Source organism: Drosophila persimilis, unplaced genomic scaffold (assembly GCF_003286085.1).
Source record: "Drosophila persimilis strain 14011-0111.01,24,50 unplaced genomic scaffold, DperRS2 tig00000431-arrow-pilon, whole genome shotgun sequence".
In the NCBI taxonomy this organism is placed as follows: domain Eukaryota; kingdom Metazoa; phylum Arthropoda; class Insecta; order Diptera; family Drosophilidae; genus Drosophila; species Drosophila persimilis.
The window spans coordinates 4,689,679-4,714,131 of record NW_020825312.1 but is presented as its reverse complement, the minus strand read 5'-3'; the positions used below and the strand labels follow the sequence as shown (position 1 = coordinate 4,714,131).

Sequence of the window (24,453 nt, the reverse complement as noted above, 5' to 3'; positions counted from 1 at the left end):
GTAATCTGTTGGTGTTACAGCTTCGTGGGGCATTCGGATGCGCTGCACAGTGCACGGGGGCCAACGAGTGTGGCACATGGATTCCCATCAAGGGGATGTATGCAACTATTGAATGACTGACAACCGATGATTGATAACTGATCAGTCCATCAGTAACATAGAATACAAAATCCAATCCAAATATTAATATTCGTGGATGGCAAATAATTTGGGTGACATTCTTGGAAGAACCCCCATAGCTCGAATTCCTGGGTACCCTACACCCCGGCCATTCCATTCCAAAACCCATCTCAATCATTTACAAAGGCCCGATTCTCCTGCTGTTTTTCTCTCTCTCTCTCTCTTTGGCCCTCTGCTTGTTGTTTTTTTTGTAATCTCCTGCAGATGTCGTCGTCGTCGGTGCGGTTTTTGGCCTTTAATTGCATTTTTGGCCGCGTGGCCAGTGCGAAAAAATGCGGCGCGTTAAGTAATTTATTTCGTTTAACGAGTATGGCCGTGCTGTGTGCCGTGCTGTGTGCTGTGCTGTTTGCTTTCAAAAGCAAAGTCAGTTCGGTTCGGGGCTGCATTAACTTGTTTCCATCCACAGCTCGGCTCAGAGTTTCAGCTACTCAAATAATCTGGCTAAAATAATTTGATTTGATTTGATTTGGCGTGCCCCTCTGCGAGTCATTTTCAGTATGTAAGTCAGTGTCAGAATGTCGGGCCAATGTTGGACATCTGTTCGGAGAGCTGTTTGTGTTGCTCGGCAGAAATCGCTAAATATGTTCATACGGGGTTCATCTCGCATTTGGCTAGAGGTTTTTGTTGTTGTTGCTGTTGTATTTTTGGCCATTTCGGGCGTAGGCTCAGTCGTAAATCTCAATTTGAGTGCGGAGTGCGGGGTCCGGGGTCCGGGGTCCGCTTGGCCTGTCCACGCTGCTTGTGACGGCTCTTGTCAAATACGATACGACCCCATTTAGGAGTGAATCCCAATCCCAATCCCGATCCCAACTCCAGCCAGGGAGTAACCCCTTTTGACACAGGTAGCTAGACAGAAACCCATTTCTGATAAACTATAATTTAGTGGGCTGGGCCCCGGGAGAATAAATTGCCCGGCTCAATACTAATTTCCTTCCATTAGAAACTTATCTAAAACGCATTAAATTCAAACCCCAAAACAGAATAGAGAGCCAGAAGGGCCAAGCGAAAAACGATTTATTAGGCTCTCGAACCAAACCGAACCGAACCGAACCGAACCGAACCCAAAGAAAAGCAGAGAAAATGGGTAAAAGAAAAACACTAATAGCAGTCCAAGGACTTTTAGTTGGCCATTTTGTGTGTCACTTTAGCTTTAGTGGCCAGTCCTTCAGTCTTTCAGTCAGTCCAGTCCAGTCCAGTCCCTTTTTGGGTAATTACATAGCCGCAACTTAAATGTGCCACAATTGGCATGACGAGCGGGGTCCTAGGCTTAATAATTAATGCAGATATCCCGTTGCCGCTCCCTCACCCTATCCCTCACCCTCTCCCTCTTCCCGCCAGGAATTTAGGTGAGTCCCCAGCAACTACTTGAACGAATAAATATTCAAAATGCTTAGCGCCAAGTCTTGCACGGATATCTCTCTCCCTCTCTCTCCATGAACTCGGGGCACACTCCGGCCATAAAACTAGGTCCCTGGTTGCTCATTTAGGAGTTGTCTTGGCCCCGTAGCAGGAGTTGCAGAGACAAAGCACATAATCGCCATAACATAACCCCTTCAGACAGGAGACAGGAGACATGGGACAGGAGACCGGAGGAGGAGGTGGATTCAGGAGGGTGACGATACCTCTTCTATCCCCTCTTCTCCTTCGCAACTGTATCAGAATATTTAATGTGTCTAATTTCTGGCATGGTCGTGGTCGTGGTCAGCTCTCGGGGTCCACCGTCCGCCCTCCCCCCGCAGTCATTTCTTTCCGTTTGCGGTGTATTTTTTGTCAGTGTTGCAGGCTACATTAAAAAGTTTTTTATGGTCGTGTGTTTGGCAGCACAAACAGAACAGCAGAGAAATAAAAGTCAACTCCAACTAACGCGGAGCAGAGCAGAGTGGAGACGAGTGGAGACGAGTGGAGACGAGTGGAGCCGAGCGGAGCAGGCAGAGCGGTGGCCCTAAAAATCATCACAAAAGTTACGTCTTTTCGGGAGTCAACGGAGGAATCATTGGAAAAATGCGACTGTCGAGGAAAACCTTCTATTTCCGTTCTCCATTTTCGTGCCCCCTCCCCTATCCGCTCCTAGATGGTACGTAATATCCTGTAGAGTCGAATAATGTTTTTGTGTGCTGTTGATGTCGTTGTGTCGTTGCTGTTGCTGTTGATGTTGATGTTGGTGACACAATGCCGCCGTGCATTGGCGACGAATAGAAATTGCCAAATTATTGGCACTGATTCAATCGGGAAGGGTTGAAGAAGAGGCAGAGTAGGCCGAGGTGGCCGAGACGGCCCAAGAGGAAAAACAGAGAGGTCTTGGTCTTCGTCTTGGTATTGGCTGGGAAATTACCTTTAATGTTAACATTTTGGTTAGCTTTGGTTAGGTTTTGCTTGGGACGATGGGGGGAACCCATTTACAGATGAAACTGTGGACCGTCCATTAGTCTTGGCCCAACGGCTGACTACGCCATTTCCATTCATTTCCCCATTGATATTTAGCGGAGAGCTGCCGCTCCGGAACAGTATTTCTGACACGTCCAAAAGCAATTAAGTTTGTCCATAAAAGTGTCACACTGAGTCAACGCATTGCAGACTGCGGCGATAGCCATGAACCTATACGATATATACGATACCATAACCCATCCGGTCGGGTGGCGGAGTGGCAGCCGGGGCGGCGGAAGATCTGCAGAGAGGCGCGTTTAAACCATTTGACACCACCAGGCGGTGGCAGCAGCAGCAGCAGCAGCGCAAAAAACTGAAACTGAAAAGCATTTAAGCCAAGCCAAGCTATCCCCAAGTTAAGCCAACAACAACAGCCGCAACAGCTGCGTGCCCTGCTGACCAAAGCAGCCAAACAAAACCCAGACCATCGCCATCGAAGAGGGCGAACGAATTTTCCCGCAGCACCAGCAGCAGCAACAGCAGCGGCAACAAAAAGAAGAAAAGGAAAAACTGCGAAGCAATGCTGACACCACACGGTATCTCCCATATCGATTCGTTTTTCGGTCTAGTGATGGCCGCGTGATGGAAGATACGCGGGCAGGTTCCAGAGGAGCTCTCTTTGAAGGGAATTCTCAAGTAACAACCGATTCACAGTGGATGAAGGGTGTTCATAGAACTCTTCTGCCGAGAAGGATCTTCCCTTATCGATTCTGGGTGAAGACTGATAACAGAACTATCGGCATGTAACTCGTCATCGGTTATGAAAGGGTGGTGGTAACGGGGTTCGATTGCTTTTCAATCACGCGCTCATCTCCCATCGATGCGGAGGCTTTGGGGGCATCATTGGCAGGTCGTCGTGGTCAGGTTGAATATGGCCCCACCCCCGTAGCCGCACCGGGCATCAGCTCGGCCACCATCGACCCCACGTTAAATACATTTCTGTGCGCATCAACACGCGACAAACTCTTGGCAGCGTTGTTGCTATTGTTGCTTTTGCTGCTTTTGCTGCTGTCGTATTTTTTAGCATTTGCAACTTTTTCGAGGCCAATAACTCTGTGGATGGCCGTGATGCTGCACCAGCAGCAACAGCAGCAACAGCAACAACAACGGCAACAGCAGGCCCAGCTGCCAGCAGTGCGCGTTGATGTGTGACAACAGCAGCCAATAACTACAGCAACAACAACGCCAAATATTACATTTGCAAAAACAAACAAAAATTACAACAACAACAACAACATGAACAATGCCAATGGCAAAGCTCGAGCCAACTTTGGTCCGTTGTTTGGTTTGGTTACTCTTTACTCGTTTTTGTTTTTTGTAGTTTCTTTTTTAGTTGCGTTGGATCGCCTGCATTTTTTCCAGTTTATAGTCACGTTTTCACGTTGCCCATGCATATGGCGTCCATAAGCCCCCTAGTACCTAGTACGCACCAGTTCGCACCCTGCCCCTCTTCAGGCATCGACGAGCTGGCGTCAAAAACTTTACCCATAGCTTCGTATCAAAAGCTCCCAAAGCTAACCCATCCGCAGCCACATCCACAGCCACATCCATATCCACAACCCCCCTTTGGACAGAGTTCAAAGATTATTACATTGAATTGGATTAGCGATGGCTGACCAATAAAAAAAGTTCTTATATATAAATATATTTCTACGAGAATGTATATGTATGTATGTAGGGTGAATATATTTTGGTTGAAGAGGATTGCAGTTGAAATTTGGTCGAAGAGCGGGAAGAATTTCAATTGATTTCATTTGGTGGATAAACAATGGCCGTCGATATATGCATTTAGTGAGATTTACTCGGTGGTTGAAGATTTAAATAAATAATTGAATAAGTGGCTTAACTGGCTCAACGGGCAAACATTGCCCATACGCCATGTGGCACGAAATTGTGACATTGAACCACTCTGCATCTGCAGTTGAACTTATACTTTTGAAGCATCTCAACCCCAACCCCAACCCCAAATGGATTGGAGGTGCTGGAAGCGCGACTGTTTTTCGCTTATTAATTGTGTCAGATATGTTATTTTCTGAGCTGTCGCAAACAGGTTTCGTATTCCTAAATATTCACAGAAATATATGGCTTCAAATAAATCCACTCACAGTCAAGCCATTCTAAATGTGTCTGTGCGTTCATCCGACACTAATAGCAATAGAGATCCGTTGATATGGTTGGATTTTTAAGAACTCAAAGGGGCCAAAGAGCTGAACGTCTCTCTCTCATACTTTTTGAACAGATTTCTCCAGGCTCTGCTGGAAGATACGCAAACCGAAGCTAGTTCGAGCTTCTGTTCATTAACTTGTCGGCACATTCGGCTGGCAGTGTTCCCTAAGCCAAAAGTTTTTGGAAATGGTTATTGTCCTGCGTCGGACTGGCACTCAGACAAGGCAATTTGTAAGCTCTTTTCAATTCCATTGGCACTCGAAATATATAATGTCAGCATTTTGGCCCCAAAAGGCAAATCGTAATAAGGACCGCCTGCCAGGCCCAGGCCCAGGCCCCATGCTGTAGGGCCAGACCCCAGTCCCCATGCAAATGAAGTGCTCCATTGTGTCTCCAATCCCGATGGAGGAACCTTTTGCCAAGCCAGTCACAGGTGCGGGTAGAGGGACGGAGGAATGGTAGTGATGGTAGGATAGTTTTGGGGGAAAAGTCTGTGTGTGGAGTGTCTATTGTCCATCCAGAAATATACTCACATTTTCCAATTTGGCAACTGTCTCGTACATGGTCATGTTATTGACTCTGCCATACTGCACAATAAAATCAATATCCTCCGCTTCACTTGTGGCATCGCCGATGGACGGCTCCTTGGCTGCATCCGCTGGTGCGACCACCTCTCCGGTCACAGCCACAGCTCCAGCTGCCAGCTCGTCGCCGGTTACCATATCACCTGGTGATGTGCTGCTGCTAATACCACTACTGCTGCTGCTGCCATTGCTGCTGCTGCCGCTGCTGCTGCTCTCCACATCGGGCGCTGTCCAGGCCAGACTGAGGCTGGTCTGGTTCACAAATGTCGCATGCACATCTTCGGGGGGTCCGGGAATGTTCTGTGTGCCTGGGAGACAGAGAGATGGTGTTTTGTTTTATAATGCAACTTTAATTGGCCAATATTGGTTTTGTCTGCCATGCTGTGGTTGGTGCGCCCTAAAGCACTGCCCAAATAATTTAGCGCACAATGGCGTGCAACAGTGCGTATGCTCGACGTGCACAGACACGCAATTGAACAAACAGAATTAGCTGCAAACACAAGCCCCAGCAAGCAGGCAGGCCCGGACAAAGGACCATCACCAGCACCAGCACCAGCCCATCGATAAACAGAAAGACAAACACAGACACACAACGGACGGGGTGTGACCAGAAACCCAGTGACGGCAGCAGGAGCTGCGACTATGACTGTAACTGTGAACTGAGACTGTGCTGCATTCACAGTGATGGGCCTTGGCCGAAGTTGTTGCAGGAAAGTGCGCCTAATATTGGGATAATGATTCATCTCTTCACATCTTGAAGGCGCACACATCTTTCACTTAATTTAACTTGGAAAATCTGTACAATTGCTGCATTTCCCAAGTGGAGATTGGCAGTCTGCCAGCTCTTGAATCGAGCTCTTCCCTTCATTCACGTTCATTGCAGTCACAGCTGTGCTCATCACCACTACAGCAGTACGTATTCGAAGGGAGATACAGGCACAGATATAGACAGGTTCTGGCAGCTGCCATGACTACAACTTACCTTCCTCAAAGCATTGCAGAATGTTCCCGGCATATGATAAACAATCGGGCACACTGCCTGCTCCCGTCGTTGATGCTCCAGCTACTGATGATGATGATGATGCAGATGTTGAGGCTGCTCCGGCTCCTGCTCCGCTACTGGCGCTATTTGTTGCAGCAGTTGCTGTTGCCGATTTGGTGGTCAGTGCAAGTGGCATGACGCCGCGGCAGAGGGGCATACAGGCGTTAATGACGCCGCGTCGACTGCAGCACGGACTGTGATCACGTCCGCCAGCTGCACAGCGTGCCAGTATGGCTAGGGATAGGAAAACTTGGTTAATATCGTGGCTGAATTTGCATAAACTGCCAACTGCCAACCGCCTCCCCGCCTGCCTGCCACTCAGTTACGGCTCATTGTTCTCTGGGACGGAGATACTCGCATTAGCAAATGTTATGGTTCATTTTGTGACATGAAGTCATCAATTTACAAATTTACTCCCAAATACCCGCCACTCTAAAGGATTTCCCATGAGTCAACAACTTGGACCAATTTACAGGAAATTAACCAAAAGATTCCCCATTATGGGCAAGACAAGGTGATTGGGGATTGGGGTTCTGCCCAGTCATCTTTCGGCCGAAGTGGCTATTGGATTATTTTGATGGAGAGTATCTTTGTTGGCTGGTGTTTTCCGACGACTAAAGTGCGTAACATTTAAAGTGTAGCTGTTAAATATTCACAGTCACAAAATTTTCAGAAATAAATCAATGTTAAAATAATCAATAGGTTTTCTATACAAGGGACCCCGCATTGTTTCGTTATAGTTCCCAGTTGACTCAATTATTGTGCTGCCGAAAAAGTCCTTTCAGATTCGTATACCCCTGAAGAGGTTATTTTAAATTGGGGCTGTTTCGTCTCATAGAAACAAATCTTTAACCTTAAATCTTTGCTAATAATTCAACCAAATGTCCACATTTTTGTAGCGTGTTTCTTGCACAATTCGCACAAATGTGGCAGATTTATTGGTCTCAAAATACAATTTTAAACTTTAAAACAGAAATACAATCAACAACAAGTTGGTTAATATAAGAACAAATTTTTTGCATAAAATGCTAATATACTTCCGAAAAGGAAAGAAATCCATCCTACTATGGTCTGAGAAATTACATTCTGGAGGCTTCGAGGTTGAACGTCTGATGACGACGAGCACAAAGGAATGGTTGATGAAAACCGCCGTTACCCAGACGACCAGGGCCAAGAAAACCACGAAATTCGAGGTAAAATTGATGCTGGCAAAACATAAAAATATATAAAAAGTCCACTTTTGCCACCTCGATGGGGATACCCCATCGTCCGCACAGTGACAATAATTAATCAAAATACTTTGGCTGAAGATTTAAATAAATAATTGAATAAGTGGCTTAACTGGCTCAACGGGCAAACATTTCCCATACGCCATGTGGTCTGCAGCTGAACTTGCCACTTCGATGGGGTATCTTGGTCTACACAGTGGCAAATTTTAATCGAAATATTAGTTATTGGTATTATTTGCTCCATCTAAAAACTAACCAACAAAAAAGTTGTTCTCTATTTTGAAAATTAACATTTTTTCTACATACATATTCTTGTAAAAGTCGATTTATGTTATATTAAATACTTTAGAAGCTATGGATTTTTTCCTGCTAGATTTGTAAGTTCACCCACTGTGCTACCACCTAAAGATATCTGGAAATATGGGAATATTTAAAGGAAATACACCTAACAATGTACATCTTTTATCAGCGGCCAAATGTTATTGGATCTACATTGGGATATGATGCCATTTCCACCGTGTAGACCCGACCTTGCAACAATAGATTATTATTTGATTCGCTCTATTCAAAATCAAACCAATCAAACCAAAACACCACTTGACCCAGTTTTTTTGGCGATAGAAATGGGAATTTTCACGAGCGCGGAATTGTGTGGATGGACAAAATGGTCGAGCAAAACGGCCAGTCCATAATCGCTGAATCTTTTATACTTGTGCAAAAAATCAGCTTTAAATTTAAGTACAAAAATTTGAAATAACCTTGAAGCGCAGCCTCACTGAGAAAGGTATTACAGGCAGAGTTCGCTGATGAAAACATTGTACGAATATCCTATCAAAAGATAGGCAGATAAAGACTCCTCCTGTCTGTCTGTCTGTTTGGCTGGCTGTCTGCCTGTCTGGCTGTCTGCCTGCCTGCCATTTTGGTCATTGTGTGCGACTAATTAACTAAAAATTGATTTGCATAAGTACGAAAAATTCATTATGCCCAATGACAAGAGTATCCACTTAATATTCCAAATTGCATCGGCAAACGATACGAAACGAAGCGAAAACTGCAAAACGAGCTCATTAAATTAACAAAAAGTCCCAACCAGGGCAGAACAATAGGCCTGTTCTCCCGTCTCCCGTCCTACTTCCCACTTCCCACTCCCCACCCACCACTCCCGGTGCGAGTACGAGTAGGAGTATGTCCCTGGTCCCGTATAGATATCCTGGCACTAATTAGTGTTTTCAGTGTGTAAGCACTGGAGGAAGACGGGAAGGGGATGAGATGAGACCCAGTCCTGCAGATGCTACTTACGCATTTGTGCTCGACATGCTGGACCTAGGCGCTCAATGTCCGACAGGCGAATGTTGTAGGAACAGAGTGGGGCGCACTGGGGCAGCAAACCCGAGGCTTGGCAACACGTTGTCATGTTATATCTGGACGTCGGGGCCTGGACGGGCTCGGCGGGCTGGGTGCGGGTAATCAGGCGCGGCGACGGCTCGCTCTTGCCGTACGCATTTATTGAGACCACATAGAACTCGTAGTAGATGTCCGACTCGAGGCCCTCAAGTATCAGTGGTGGCTGGCGCTGCGGAGCTTAATGAATTAGCCAAACAACAGGAGGGAGCAAATTTACTGGGGATAGGATACCTTTTCCACAGTCAGATAGTCATCGCCCACACCGAGACGGCGGAACTTGACATGATATGTGCTGACCGTGTCGGCCAGGCGCTTCGGCTTATTCCAGTCCAAAATCACAAAGTTGTCCGTCTTGGCCACCGTTCGCAGCTTGGATGGGGGATCGGCCAGCACGCCATATCCCTGGAACAGGCAGCTGCTGTACTCGGACATGAAGCGCAGGCATCTGCGCGAAAACAGACAGAACAGAACTGTAATTGGCATTTGGTAAAAACTCGCTCCACACAGCGTCGTCATTAGCAGGAATTCCAAAATGAGTGCCTTCAAATCCCTAGATATGTATGTAAAGTGATTGGAGGAATCTATGTTGGTGATGGGGATGGGAGTATTTGGGCCTAATTGGTTAATCAATTCATTGCAGGGGATGCAGAGATGGATTACAAATATTGGTGTGGACTTACTTGAACAAACTAAAGTCCAGGGACGTCAGCTTGCCAGCACACAGTGGAAAACAGGCGGAGGGAATGCCCCGAGAGCGGCAGCAGGGCGTATGATCAATGTTGTTCGCCAGACAGGTAAAGGTGATGTTCGACCAGGGGGCACAGACCATGAAGTCGGGCAGCGTGGCCAGATCGGTTTTCTGCGGATCGCACATCTTGTCCAGGCACATGCGGTGGGTCATGCCATTGTCCTCGCAGCACTGCCGGATGTCGGGCAGCGTGGGCATCATCTGTTTGTCGGTGGTGCCGGCCCGTGACTCTGCGGCCGAGGCACTCGTGTGGGTGAAGAAGCGCAGCCGCTCGCTCGGCAAGCTGGACCCGAACTCGTTGACAGCCGTCACGATCACGGCGTACATGGTGAGCGGGGTGAGGCCGTCGAGCTTCAGCTGGGTCTGGTTGGCGGGCACATTGTGCAGGGCCACAGACTCCGCCGAGTCCGCGGCCGTCCTGTGGACGATCTCGCCGCTCAACTCGTCCTCGTCGAAGCTGTGCAGGGTAGTCACGTTTACCGTGTAGCTGGAGACACGGTCCGTGAGCTTCTCCGGCGCCGTCCAGCCGATGCTCACGCTCGTCTCGCTGACGTTCTCGATGGTCACGAAGATGGGCATGCTCGGAATCAGCTGGACACCCTTTAGGATGCACTGCAGACCGCTGAGCGTGTGCTGGACACAGGAGACGCGCGTCTTCAGCCTGTCCGTGAATGGCGTGTACTCGCCCCGACACATGTCCTGGCACAGGTCCGGTATTTGCTTGTCCACGCAGCAGGGCACGTGATTGCGTCCGTCGGCCATGCAGCGCACTATGCTGGGGAAGTCCTTCTCGCAGGCCTCCGGATCGATGCCCGTCGTCCCGTCCAGGATGTTGTGTACGTTGCAGAAGCCCATGCACTGGGCCGAGACATTTCCGCGCTCGCAGCATTCTGTGAAGTCGTGGGTCACCAGCGGGGCCACCTGGCTGGGCCGCCAGAAGCTGCGATTGTCCTGCGCATCAAGCGGCGGGGGCAGCAGGAACACGTCACTCGACTCGGCCGCGGACACATCCGTGCCATTGGTGGGCCCTCCTGTCGACGACTGCAGCTGCTTGACTATTGGGCAGATGGTGGTCAGCTTAAATTGGATGGGGAGGGGAATGGGATGCTCCTCACTCACCTGTCAGTATGTGGATGCTGCGGAGGACAGGATCGGAGTTGAGCTCACATTTGTAGGCCCCCGAATCGCCGGCCTTGAGATTCTTGATCAAAAGCACCCAAACCTCACCGCCCGTCTCCAGATTCTTACCCTTTGGATCTGAATGGCAACACCAAATAATTGTGGTCGGTTACTGTTCTTGGGGGTTCGTGTGATGCATTAGGACTTACTCTCATCGTGCAGGATGCGCACACGATGATCCTTGGTTACCCGCACTGTGCCGGCGGTCAGAATCTCGTCACCCTTTTTCCATATCACTGTATTGTTGATGGAGTTCTCAGACACGACACAGGTTAACAAAGCATCTTTGCCTTCCAAGATAATTGATGGGCCGCCGGTTCCTGCGAGACGGTAACGCACACATTGTTAACTCAAGGACAAAGGACAGCCACGAGAGCTGCTCGTAAGGGGTCAAATTCATTCGATTATATCGTTCGTTGACTTACCAATAGGCACACCAGACTTAACATTCTTTAGTAGCACACATATCGTTATTACATGAACCAGTAGAAGCCTGAGCATTATTCCTTGTAGGATCCCCTGCAAGCAGACCATATAAATCGAAAAATTAAAGTCAACTTTAAAGAGGAGACCCATGGAAGAAGTTTCCACTCAAAACAACGAATATTTTTCAATCATTTTCAAGAGCGGAAAGGAAACATTCTGATATTGCAATAAATGGTCAGGTCAGGTGGAGCGCCAGAGGGGTGACAGGATGGTGGGGGTGGGGCTGAGATGGTCGACCTGGGAAATGCAGCCAATTGGGACCATTGGACGAAAGGACGAAAGAAGGGAACGATGCCTTCATCCACAAAACAGCTGGAAGAAGCGTCGCTTTGGCCCTGGTCTCCCATTGGTGTTGACGTCAACGTTGCCCCGAACATTTGATGTTTGAAAAATAACATCCAGGAAGCTCCAACAGGCCCCTCGCCACTCCCCACTCCCCACACTCCTCTCTTTCAATACTTGCTCTCCCCAATGGTTTGGTTACCTGTTCGTTTATGGCCAACGTTTTTGGATTTTTGTTTAAAAATTCGAACGAGTTTCGCTCTTCTCCCTTTTTGAATACCCTGCATTCGTCGAGTACATGGGTGTATGGCATTAGAAGGTACTACATTAAATATCTATCCTATTCAATTATGTTATCTTTAGTTCAATTATACATTTATCGTTCTTGCCAGCCACCATATGATCACATGCGAGTGCGATGGAGATTTCTCTCGATTGCTATTACTGGGTATCCAACAGTTGGACTGTTTTCGACTAAAACCTTCTTACTTTTTGGTTTTTTTTTGCGTATCGTTGATAAAATGTTTAACATTGCAATGGCAGTAGAAGGTTGGGCTTGACTGGCAGTGGGTGGGTGCCACCCGCAGGAGGGAGATTTGTTAAAATTGGTTCGTGCATTCCCAGAGAGGTGCTTGGGCACCTCTGAAGTTAGCTCTGTGTGGGTGTGTGTGTGCGTGGGCTTTTATCTGTGTGTGATCACCATGAACGTGAGCGCGTAACTGAGAATTTGTTGGCAGTTTTAGCGACAATTCCACGGGCATTCCATGCCAGCGGCGCGGCGCACACTGCCAGAAAATGCGTGTGGCTGGTGCACCAGTATTCAATTACAAAATCGGTCAATCGATTCCACCTGAACGCTCAGTGTAGACTGCAGACTGGCGGAACTTCCTCTGCAGCTGGCCATGTCCAGGTGCGGCCGTCGTCCATGACGTTTATCGTCAACATTGCCAGAGGGGGCCCTCTGCCCCCATCGGGCTGACAAACCGCTTAGCCGCCTGGCAGCGATGGCATTTGTTTGGCCATCATTGCATCGGGCGCCTCACCCCCACCCCCACCCACACCCACACCCGATCGACCCCTGCGTAATGTCACTTGTAGGGTATCGGAAGGGTCTAACTGCAGCTCAACAACAATAGCCAGCGGAGCTGTGTTCGGGGTCGGGGCCGGGGCCGAGGCCGAGGCCTGGGACTGGGGCTGGGTTTTTGGCGGGTGGGGACGGAGACGGGCACGGGGCGGAACTGTACCTGCCTTTGTGCGCATCGAGCGCATTTCAAATTGAATTTACAAAGTGCGAACGCAGGGCACGCACTTGGCCGCACACAGAAAAGCTCAGAGCTGGTGTCGTGACACGGCATCCTACCCGGAGAGAGAAGATTGAGTTACAGCCAGGCAGTCAGGCAGGCAGTCAGGCAGGCAGCCAGGCAGACGCACACACAGCATCACCTTTTGTCCCAGCTATCCCATTCATAAATTCCACCAGGAGGAGAGGGTTCTCTGGGCCCTCAGTCTTGGCGCGAGCTGCTCAATTGTAAAAGTGACAAATTTGATTAAATTATAGCGCTATTGCAAAACGATTTATCTTTCGCTGCACTTTGCCAGGCCATGCTCCGTGCTCCAAGTCATGGAATCTCTTTGCCACCCACTTAATTAATTGTTTTTGCTTTTGCTCTCTTGCTCTCTTGCTGTCGCTGTCGCTGTCGCTGTTTCTGTTGCTGTTGCTCTCGCTGCCATTTTCCGCACATTCATCCAGACACGCACATACCCACACATATGTATGTATGTGCGTCACGCTGTTGCCATCTATTTGTCTTCATCCACCCACTCTGCATCCTCGTGCCTCCCCCCTTTATGCCACCGTGTCGTTACGTCTCGTCTTGTGTTGTGTTGTGTTGTGTTGCGTGTCTGTCAACGTTCAGCTCGTTGACGTTGTAAGTAAATTGTATAACGTGGCGTATGTGTAATATGATATGCATGCTTCGATTCTGAGCGTTGCGCTCTGTTTGGGACTCTCTTGAGGGCTTTGCTTGGTTCCGTTCTGTTCTGTTCTGCTCTGCCCTGTTCTGCTCTTCTCTGTTTTGCTCTGCTCGTTGAAGATGATGTGGTAATCAGTTTTGATTTTATTAGCACAACAGCAACGGAGAAAGCTGCCACTCACCCGCACGCCACACGCCGCACCCCGCACGGAGCGGTATGCGTCTTAAATATTTTTTATGGTACGCTTCCCTGGGCTTTCCTTCCGCCGCTCCCCGCCGCCTTGTCAAGTGGCACACATCAATGCCATCTTGCCACGCCCCCCTCCTGCCGGCTTGGGGGCTTTGATGCAAGAGTCATAATTGTTAATGAAATTACTTATACGTTTTTGACTTAAGCGGTAAATGGTGCGCTTAGTTGACTGCTTTAATTAAATTTCGGTGATTGGCAATGTGTCAGAGGGCGCAGCGCCACGTAAAAATGTTGCAAGCTCGAGTCGAAATTTTCTCTCTCCGTCTCCGTCGCCCTAGCGAAATGTGTAAAATCCTAATTAATTCAATTTGTCAGCAATTCAAGCCAATTACGTTTTAATCAATGTAAATGCTGGATTTTCCTCAGATGTTAATTTGAAAGTGGTACAAAGGCATGTTCTGTTTAATATTTGAACGGGAAATGGTTCAAGGAAGTTTTCTATTAGATAAAAGTTGCAAATTAGCACGTACCCCGGACCAGGAGAAGATAGACTATAGATGAAACACTATCTGGTTCGATGGTTCTGTAGAACGGATCACAGTATGAAGGGAAAGTTATGCTACTCAGTGATTGGTACCACATTCGGATACCTTGGATTCACTTCACTATTAAAAACCCATTTCTAAGCAATTCCCAGGAAACTCCACGGAACATTCATTAAGTGCATAAATTAGCATATCTCCGTCTCCAGCGTATCTGTGCGTTGGGAACTTTTTTGTGTGTTTTATTACTCGATATTTTCCGGCCAGTCCCCGTCACTAATTAAGGAAGTAAGCACACACATTAATGATAACGCGGGGACACCCCTCTCTCCGCTCAAGGTAAATGAGCCAAACAAAAAATAAAATCCCGAGGAAAACAAGAAAAGACAAGGAAAAGGGAGCGCAAAAATAGTCCCCAAGAAGACATCATAAAAGGACCCGACCCCAGCAGCACATTAAGTAAATTAAACAAAAGAACAAAAAAAAAATACAAAAAAAATAGGAAGAGTGTGGAGCTGTGGAGCAGTGGAGCCGTGAAGTGAGCAAAAAGAAAAGGACATTTACACATTCTTTTATAACATGGCCAAGACAGACAAATGACAGCCGGGACAAGGTGGGAAGGACGCCAGGACAACAGGCAGGACGGAGCCGAAGAAGGGGCCGGGCAATTGCCCGACCAGATATACTTCATGATAAATAAAATACACCGCAAAACATTTTAAAAGCCAACCGACAACACTTTCCACTTTGCTGCTAATTTAAAGTTAACACCAAAAAGTCGCAGCCACTAGGAAATGGTAAACTTAGAGACTCAGCGCAAAGTGATGCTGGAAAAAAGGGAACGGGAACGGGGCGGCTTCTGCCCCATCGAGGGTTGCCACAGCTGACACTCCAACTGTCTTCCTGTCGTCTGTCCATCCGTCCATTCTGACCAAGTCTGTCCTGTGTCTGTGTCCGTGTCTGCCTGTGTGGGGCTTTGGCTGGGACTACTTTATGGCCTTTGCTTTGCTGTTGTGCTTTTCTTGCAGAGGGTATTATAATTGGCAGAGGCATTATAGTGCTGGTCAAAATTTGCACTCCTCTCAAGAAAGTACTGCTCTCCACAGTGCTTCGCTCCGACTCCGTCCCTCCATCCGTCTGGCTTGGATCTATACAAAAGTAGAATCGCAGTTTTTCAATAGGCAGTTGGAATCACCAAGATTGATTCATTGTGTATTATAGCCGCCTTGGGATTAATTGGATTTTGAGCAGCTTTCAACTCGGCAACAAAGCATCAATGGAAATGAATTAAAACTCAACGAAAATCCCTGATGTAAAATTATTGTTCGATTTCCTACATTCCTACAACGAGATCAGTTGTTCCAAGGAAAAGTTAAGGCAAATTAAAGTATCAATTTTCCATCAGAATATTGAAGGCCCTATGGTTACGGCCAGGGTATTTAAAGGTTCGGCCAACCTGCTTTGCAAGTTCTTTTTTTTTTGTTTTGGTTTTTTTGTTTTTCTTGTTTTTGGGTCCGTTTTTCCTGTTTGGTTTGTTGAGCAAGGTAATTTTTCTTAATTACCGCAAAATGTTTACCTTGTTGCTTGTGTTTTGGCTCTGCCAGTTTTCTGTGTGCGTGCGTGTGTGTAGGTGTGTATATTTTTGGGGAAACCCAGATAAGGTCCGCATCCCTCATACAACCCATAGATTCTGCACTCTTGTGTAAAGGTGTAAAATATTTTCCAACAACAACAACAACAGAAACAGCATCAACAAGACGTTACATTGTTATGGTTTGGTGTTTTTAAGCAGCTTTGTCCCCCCACTTCCCCCTTTATCACCTGTTCGGTGCCATACCAAAGACCCCAGAGCCAGTGCCAGTGCCAGTGCCAGTGCCAGAGCCAGATGCAGACCCAGTCCCAGTTCGTTTCATGTTTTCACACGCCCCGAAGGAGAGAAGAAAAAAAAAGAAGGGGCAGCAGCAAAAAGTAAAAGTGTTGCATACTTACCAGCGGCGACAAGCTCTTAAGCAGAGAGAGACAGATATAAATGAACAGAGGGAGATGGCGAGACAGAGTGAGAGAGAGAGAGAGAGGGAGGGCAAGGTGAGTGTGGCTGGGCTCTTGAGCTGAGGTAAGGTAAGCCGGAGAGACCTACAAAACACACACTTTTTCTAATGGCAAACAAAAATTGAAACTAATGTTCATAGCTATGCATATTTCTGTTGCTGCTTGTGTTCTTGAACTTGACTAAAAAGAGAAGAGCTTGAAGTCGACCAAGAAAAAGAACAAGAACAAGCAAAAGAACAAGAAAAAACACTGTCAACCTTTTTCCGTCCGCTCTTTGTAGTTGGGGGAAAGGTAAAAGAATGCTTAGGCCTTTTGTTGGCTTTTCCTGTTTGCTGTTTCAGGCGGGGGTAGAAAATATGATAATAAACCGACAAAAAATTACTCATACGCAGTGTGTGAGGGTGTGGGTGTGGATGTTGGTGGGAAAAGTTGTGTAAAACTTTTAGGCAGAGCGATAAGGCGACAAAAGACCAACTGAAACAACCACAGAAAACTTTATGTTGTGTTTGCCTTGTGGCTTAGACCAGGTCCGAGCAGAGCGGACATACATATATGCTCGTGCTTAAATAAAATATAATATAAATGTTAGTTTTGGAGCACAAACACCTTGATTAAAGACTTGATTTGTGGGAATGCTCGCTTGTGGAGATGGAGATACACAAATTATCACAAATTTATATTAAGAACATCCACGGACAGGCTTCAGAGCTAAATTATTCAGATGCCTTTCTGCCAAAAGTTTGTAATTAAAATTAATAGCGAGTACTGGGGGAAAACCGCCGACAAGAGCCAAAAGCAACCGCGGAAATCGGCTTGCGGCATTAAGCTGCCAAAGGAAGAGGTTCTGAACAAAAAAGAAATTTGTTTTGGCATTAAAACAAAATCAACACACCTCAATGTAAAAATCTCCCAAAAGAGGCATTAAAAAAAGGTGGCACAGAGCGGCACAGATGCTGGGAACGGCGAGAGAGCCAAGCCCGGCCAACAACAAAGCCCCAAAGCATAATGAACAAAAACAATACGAGTATGAACAAAAACAGAAGGCGGAAGAGTGTTTTGGAGGAACGAATGGAATAGCGGATAACCAGCACAGCATTCAATCTCCTGTGACTTCAATTCAACCCAAAATACTATGAATATGTTTCCAAAATTGTACTCGAGCTTAATTGGATGTGTTTTGCTTTAAATTTTTGATTAAACATCAAAAATACAAATTCGATTTTTCTCTTCTGAGGCCTCGGTATTTGTATTCCCTCTTTATTGCTTTCCTGCCTTGGCCATGCATCCGATCATATTTCTCAGAGTGCGGATAACTGCAAAAGGTATATGTAGACATCCTCGAAACCCTTCTTCCCAGCAAATACAGCGCTTAAAAATGGCTCTCAAAATATAACAATAACAGAGGCAGAGGCATTAAACAAGTATGCCACAAAAAAGGAGAATAAAGTAAAAAAAAAAAAGGAGAGATACGAAAAAGATTTACTTTAAAATATATTTACATATGCAAATGCCAAGAGGGCGGTGCTGGGGCCTGTGGGGCTGTGGGGGGCTGTGGGGGGCTGTGGGGGTGAGTCTAAGCAAGCATGTGAGTATTTGTAAATCTGGCATAATTGCATGCGTCTGTGCCTGTGTATCTGTGTGTGCATGAGTGTTTTTCGGATTGTTTATTTTGTTTGCACATTTCGCTGCGCAAAGAAGCAAAACTTTTTATGCATTTTTTTATCCACACACATACATAATTCGCCTTCGAGCGTAAATGCACAATAATAATAATAGCAACAACATCAAAAACAGCCATAACAATCACAAAAAAAAGGAGCAGCAGCAGCACAAACAGTGACAACAATGCCTCAACAATTCTCAATGTTGGAGGCAACAATACAAAAGCAAAAGAGGCAGCAGCCACACCAGCCCAGAGCAGAGCAGCGCAGAGCAGAAGGATGGCCCAATCCCCATCCAACCAAAACGAGCAGAACCCAACAGAACCAAGGAACTGCCAGGTCCAGCTACAGCTCCAGCTACAAGGACAGCGACAACGACAGCGACAGCTACAACATTGATTTTACATTTCCGCCGCTTTGCTTGCTAACTTCCGCTGCTGATTCTGATTCTGCTGCTGCTGCTGCTGCTGCCTCTGACTAGCGTTGCACTTGGCATGACAGCATTTTTGTTTCATATCCATGTGCCACAATGGCACATATGCCATCTCCCATCCCGCACTCCCCCATAACAGCTCGCATAACAGGACCGTGCCCCCTCAGTGCCATGCAAAAAAGAGGGTTTCGGCGTCTGATTGCAGGCTTTGCCTAAAGTAAACGGCAGTTGCACTTCGGTGGCAAATAAAGATGCGAAAACTAAAGAGCCAAACTGAAAAAGGACTCAAAAAATGATGTTCTTATTGTTAATCTATGGAATGAGGGAATCTTTTCTGGTAGTCGTCCATGAGATCCAGAGAGTCCACTTAAATTGATTAAGGATCTCGCTGAGGAAGAACCACTCAACGGAGAACCTTCTATCGTGAGCCATGATTACACTTAGAATCAGAAAATTGTTCTCCCAGCTGGCGATCGGAATCGAACCCATTAATAATGCCCAAAGGAAACTTTTCCAGAAACAACATTCAAGCCATTTCCTGGTCTACTTCGGGTCAAAGTTTCCTTTTCAGACGGGTATTTGTGTGGCTGCTGTATCTGCATTCATTCATGATTGTATGCATGTAACCACTTCAGACTTCTAACATGTTGCTGCCACTGCCGCTGATGCTACAGAAGCATAAGCAGGAGCAGGAGCAGGAGCAGAAGCAGAACAACTTGAACCAAGTTGTAAAGAGCATGGAAGAGCAGTGCCAGTGCCAGTGCCAGTCCCAGTCCCAGTGCCAGTTGGGGCTTTGGCTTTGCGTTTGCGTTTGGCTTTTGCCAGTTGTTTGTAGTAGTTTGCAACAAATAAAATATATAACTCTCCAAAAAACAAGCCGCAAACATATAAGTACAGTCAAGTTGGGGCTGTGTGTGCGTGCGTAGTGTTAACTGAAGTGCTTACCAGGCCAACAGCTACAAGTTGGCTAAGTCGGTAAGCTCGAAAAATGGCAACAGCCGACGGCGCTGACGTTGACGCTGACGCCGATGCTGATGCTGAAGAACTCCTGCCGTTGACGAAAACTGACGAAGTTCCTCCCATACGGATGCAGTTACATGGGCCCCTGCCTGCCTCCTGCCTCCTGGCCCTTGCCACCTACCCCCTGCCTGTGCGTTGGTGTGTGGTTAGAAATTAGATTTACTAGTTTCCCGACAAACCCAAAAGCCTCTAGCTCCCACCCTTCCAAAAAGTACCAAAAACTCCATCTAAGCCAAACAACTTTTCCACAAAAAAAAAACCCCCCCAAAAAAGTTACGAGTGTTGGATCGTTTGGGCCGAAAATCCGGATACCCTTGAACCATATATTCCCAGATTAAATGCAGTACATTAAACTGAAACCCTGGAAGTTTTGGGTTTACGAGTACGATCCTTGAGGTCTATGGTGTGAAAAATTGTAGCTGGACATCTTCGGGGCTAAGCAACAAGTCTTAAAGGATTTACCCCGAAGAAGACGATCGGCAAACGTATGGTCCCCTCCTTTAGGGTATAAAAATCCAACTAAAACAAATGCTTGCCGTACCCCGTTGTACTATTAAATCTACCCATGGGACTGTTGACTTTTTGGCTTGTTCGGGAGGCAACATTTCTGTTGTTCTTCGGGCCAAATTGGTTGTGCAAACACAGCCACACAGCCACACAGTACAACAAGAACAAGTGGATATCAATAAAATATTTCTCCTTTGCTCCTCATATCTCTCACCGAACGGACGACTTAATCACTTGGAAGCATCGGTGGGTCAGTGCAGATACATCTGTATATGTATGTATGTATGTATGCGTGTGGGAATGTGTGTGTGTGTTGGAAAAGTGTTGCAAGTTTATGGTCGGTCAGCAAAGAAAGCTGAAAAAAGTTGAGAAAACGAAAACTTTTATTGCGGACATTTGTGACAGTCGTCCAGTCCGAGCCTGTAAGTGGTTTCGTGGGAGAGGGATCGGAGATGGTTTCCAAAAAACTTTGATGGCCCAATTCGGTCATTGAAAATCAAGTGAGATGTGAAGATATGAAGAATCTATTCCCTAATACATTGGACACGTTCTCTCGGCTAAGCGGAGGGCGCTTAGTGGCAGCGGCAAAGGGCATTAAAGGTGGCAGTCGGAACATGGACAATTTTTGTATGAAATAAATTATACAAAATCTATTAATTTATTTAGCAAATCAGTCAGAACAAATCAGAGTGCAAAAGTTTCTCTAGAAGCGGAATCTTTAATTAATCCGATTATTTTAAACTTAAATTTTTATTTAATCATAACTGAATCGTAGCGCTTTCCTTGAGATTATGCCTGTAATTAAATTTAGCTCTTATAAAACACTTAAAGTTAGAGCAGGAAGCACACTAAGACATACTTCAGACTTTGAATGAGTATCTATAATGCGCCCGAAGGCTGTAAAATCTAATTATGAATCACCCCATCATGAACCAGCACCAGAACGTGTCCCGGAAAAAGGGAAAGGGAGGCGGAGGCGGAGGCGCAGGCGGAGGCGGAGGTGGAAAAAAGTAACCAACCTGATTTCAAATAGCAATTACATTCATTTTACTCAAGTGCAACATGCACTCAGCGCGCTAAACTTTGGTTCAACAAAATTTCTGCATCAATGTGCAAAGGAAGCCGCCATCCCCGCCATCCCTGGCATCCCTGGCATCGTCGGGGCTGAAACTGAAGCCTGAAGGCAGCCATTGCGGAAAGTCAACCGCGACCAAAAGTGCCAGGTTCGTGTCTCAGTATTAGAGTATCCGTGTGCCCCAGCGTGTGCCCGTGCGCTAGTATGAGGTGCTAATGAGCTGCAGTTTGCAGTCAGTGAAGATGTTAGCAGGCAGCCATTTTGCAGTTACCTTACCCAACTTTGGCTTCAGCCTCGGCCTCGGCCTCGGCCTGATGGGGCTGCCGCTCGTGCTGACAGCACTTAAAAGCTTTGTGCCACACACACACACACGCACACACAGAGTCCCCCCTGCTACCTGGCCCGCCTGGTGACGCGTGTTTATGCCGTTGATATTTTTGACATTTTCGTTTGGCATTCTCGTTATTGTTACTGCACTTTATATAAGAGTTGGGTTGCTGTGGTGCTGTTGCTCTTCTTGCCGATGCATTATTTTCATTTATGTTTTAATTAAAATTTCACATGTCAACGATTTTTCGAAGGTGACTGTGACTGTAGATATGTACACACACACACACACACACATCGTATGTATGCACTGCGTGGGCTGGGATAGGCTACTGCCAAATGAATGACTTTTTCATTTCCTCAGCCAACTCTCGTATCCGCTCAACATATTCCCACTTCCTCTTTACTCCTATACGAGTGCCGCCGTACATAGACACGGTACTCGTACAGTACAAGGGTTCCGTACCCTGTACTCGTTCAGATCTGCAGGCTGCCTGCCTGCCGGCCTGTCTGACTAATGCCTGGATCTCAGCGACTATCGGGAGGAGATCAAGTTCCTTCCTTCCCACCCAAAGACGGACTGTGCCATTGTCCAGGTATGACAGGTATCTCTCCATCGAGCGTCTAAAATCAATCCGAATAGGGGGTATCTTTCAGTCGGAATGTGGTCTATAGATTTTGTACTTGTAGTTCAGTAGTTTTTCTTTTCGAGCTTTCGTGTTGCCGTCGCCGTCGCCAACGCCGTCACCGTCACCGTCACCGTCGCCGTCGTCATCGTCGTGTTCATGTCGGCGGCTGCTGTCAGCTGCATTTTCCGATGGCAACTGTGAAATACAGGGTTTTTCCAACACCCACCCACCTACCCACCCACTCATTCACCGGCTCTCGCTTTATTTTTGTTGCATTTTTGCTGCTGCTGCTGCTGCTGCTACTGCTGTTGCTACTGCTGCTGTGCTTGTTTCCAATCTATCAAGTCCCGGCATCAACTATCGATGATTTTACTAACTGGGTAACTATCACACAGGGTGCACCCACAGGCCACCCCGTCCCTGTCTCGCGTACAGCGCCCTCAGGTTTTTTGTTCCGCTGACATGATGCGCGTCAATTAAAATACGGAAAATGAAAAAGGTTTCCATGCATTGGCCATGATTCGCCGGGAATCAGCGGGAAATATTTTAATCGACTTTTATATGGATTGGCGCTGCCATAGACAGTCGGTCGTGACTTTCTTTAAATCCCTTTGAGCGTTAAAGTTTTATGATGTTCTCGAGTGCCGGGCCATAAATCAGGCTGGATCAGGTTTAGTTCATTCGCAACTGTTTTTGTTTAAGATTTGTCTGGAGATTATAGATATATACATACTAGTTTATATATGGGTAAAAATAGCACGTAAAACATTTAATTTGCTGTGCAACCAATGGCGGCAGATCTCGCCTTTGTTCACTTTCCTGTCGGCCAATATTTACCCAAGTCTGTGTTTTTATAATTATATAAAGGTTTTTTCCCAGTATAATGGTTTTAATAATGTAATCCCTGAAGCTGTTTGTCCACCTCATGTGGCTGACACGAACCAATTGTTTAATAAACAAATAGCAAACAGAACTGAAAAAACTCCTTTGCAGGCGAACTAAAACAGAAAAAATAATGAATAAATAAAAACATTCCCATTGCATTCCCTAATCGAATTAATTAAAATTATTTTTATTGCTTATAGAAAATTGCATGTACATGCCAGAACAAAAAAAATAAAACAAACAAAACAAATACTCGTAGAGTCGACTTGGAAATGCTCTCAATAAACATGGTATGTCTGTACATATACGCAATTAAAGGAAATAAATCTGCAAACAATCTATTTATCTTATCCATTTGGGGAGCCCGTGGGTCATGGGTCATGGGCCTTTTCCGTCGTTTAATTAAAATTTCAAAATGCAAATCAAAATGTTGCCCATTGTCCAGGCAGCGCGTCGGAACTATTAATCAAAAACCCATTAACGATTTTCAAGCTTCTGGCGCGGTGGCCCCAGTGGACCCCCTTCGAGCCCGGCTCGCACTGATTAAATGCAATTAATTTTCTGTCAGCAACAATTGTGCCTACACTTTAACCCGAGCCAGAGCCAGAACCAGAGCCAGAGCCAGGGCCGGGGACAGGCCAGAATACAAGCGAAACAAAATGTTGCACATAAAATAAAATGAGATGAGGCTTCTTGCCTGAAATCAGTTGCAAAATGGCATTGCAGAAAATTAACAAATAAATACATGAGTGAGCAAAATGAAATAAAAATACAAACGGTGGACAGCAGAGAAATGTAAATACTCGTACAAGTTGTTGAACATTAACTTTGCTTCGGGGCAATAAAAAGATATTTTTAATTAAAACGAATGGCACAAGACGAAGTTTGAATGCGCTGGAAAATATTTACGAAGTTTTCACGGGAATTTAATGCTCATGGAAATGTCATCAGAAGTTGATTTAAAAAAAAAAAAATCAATATTCCGTCTAGTTTTTGCAACTCAATTCAAAGTCCTCAAGGCGTTTGTTTATAGTTCATGATTGAGCTGGGGGAGGGAGGTACTACAATATAACCAAATGATTCCACAAATCAATTCAAATGGCAGTCTGTCGAAAGTGCGGATTCAAAACCACTTTAACTATGCAAATAATTAATCATGAAACGTCAGATGGCCAGTCTGGCTGGAAATGTAGGAAGCGAATAGATATGTATGTATTCCGATTCCATTTCGAAAACCAGCCGAAATGAAACCCACTTGGCTTGGCTTGGCTTGGCTTGGCTTGGCTTGGCTTGGGGCCATCTTCGGCCAGTCAGTTGTCAGCGTTGTCAGCGTTGTCAGAGTGCTCCAACTGGCATTGCCAATAGCATTTGGTTTTAACACGTTTCAGTATTTCTGTTTCTGTTTCTGTTGCTGTTTCGGTTTCTGTTTCTGTTTCGG

The 24,453-nt window shown here is 46.3% G+C and overlaps 1 protein-coding gene across 1 annotated transcript in view; it reads right to left on the bottom strand.

Moving 5' to 3' along the window:
• The window catches only part of LOC6597089 (Ig-like and fibronectin type-III domain-containing protein 2), a 72,959-nt gene that overhangs the window by 5,258 nt on the left and 43,248 nt on the right, over positions 1-24,453 (bottom strand). Inside the window, exons 3-10 of the mRNA XM_026989910.1 lie at positions 11,382-11,475; positions 11,106-11,276; positions 10,897-11,034; positions 9,710-10,832; positions 9,261-9,474; positions 8,925-9,198; positions 6,337-6,630; positions 5,304-5,662 (exon numbers count right to left, since the gene is read on the bottom strand). Of these exons, the coding sequence (XP_026845711.1) occupies positions 5,304-5,662; positions 6,337-6,630; positions 8,925-9,198; positions 9,261-9,474; positions 9,710-10,832; positions 10,897-11,034; positions 11,106-11,276; positions 11,382-11,475 (2,667 nt within the window). The remainder of the gene's footprint in view (positions 1-5,303; positions 5,663-6,336; positions 6,631-8,924; positions 9,199-9,260; positions 9,475-9,709; positions 10,833-10,896; positions 11,035-11,105; positions 11,277-11,381; positions 11,476-24,453) is intronic.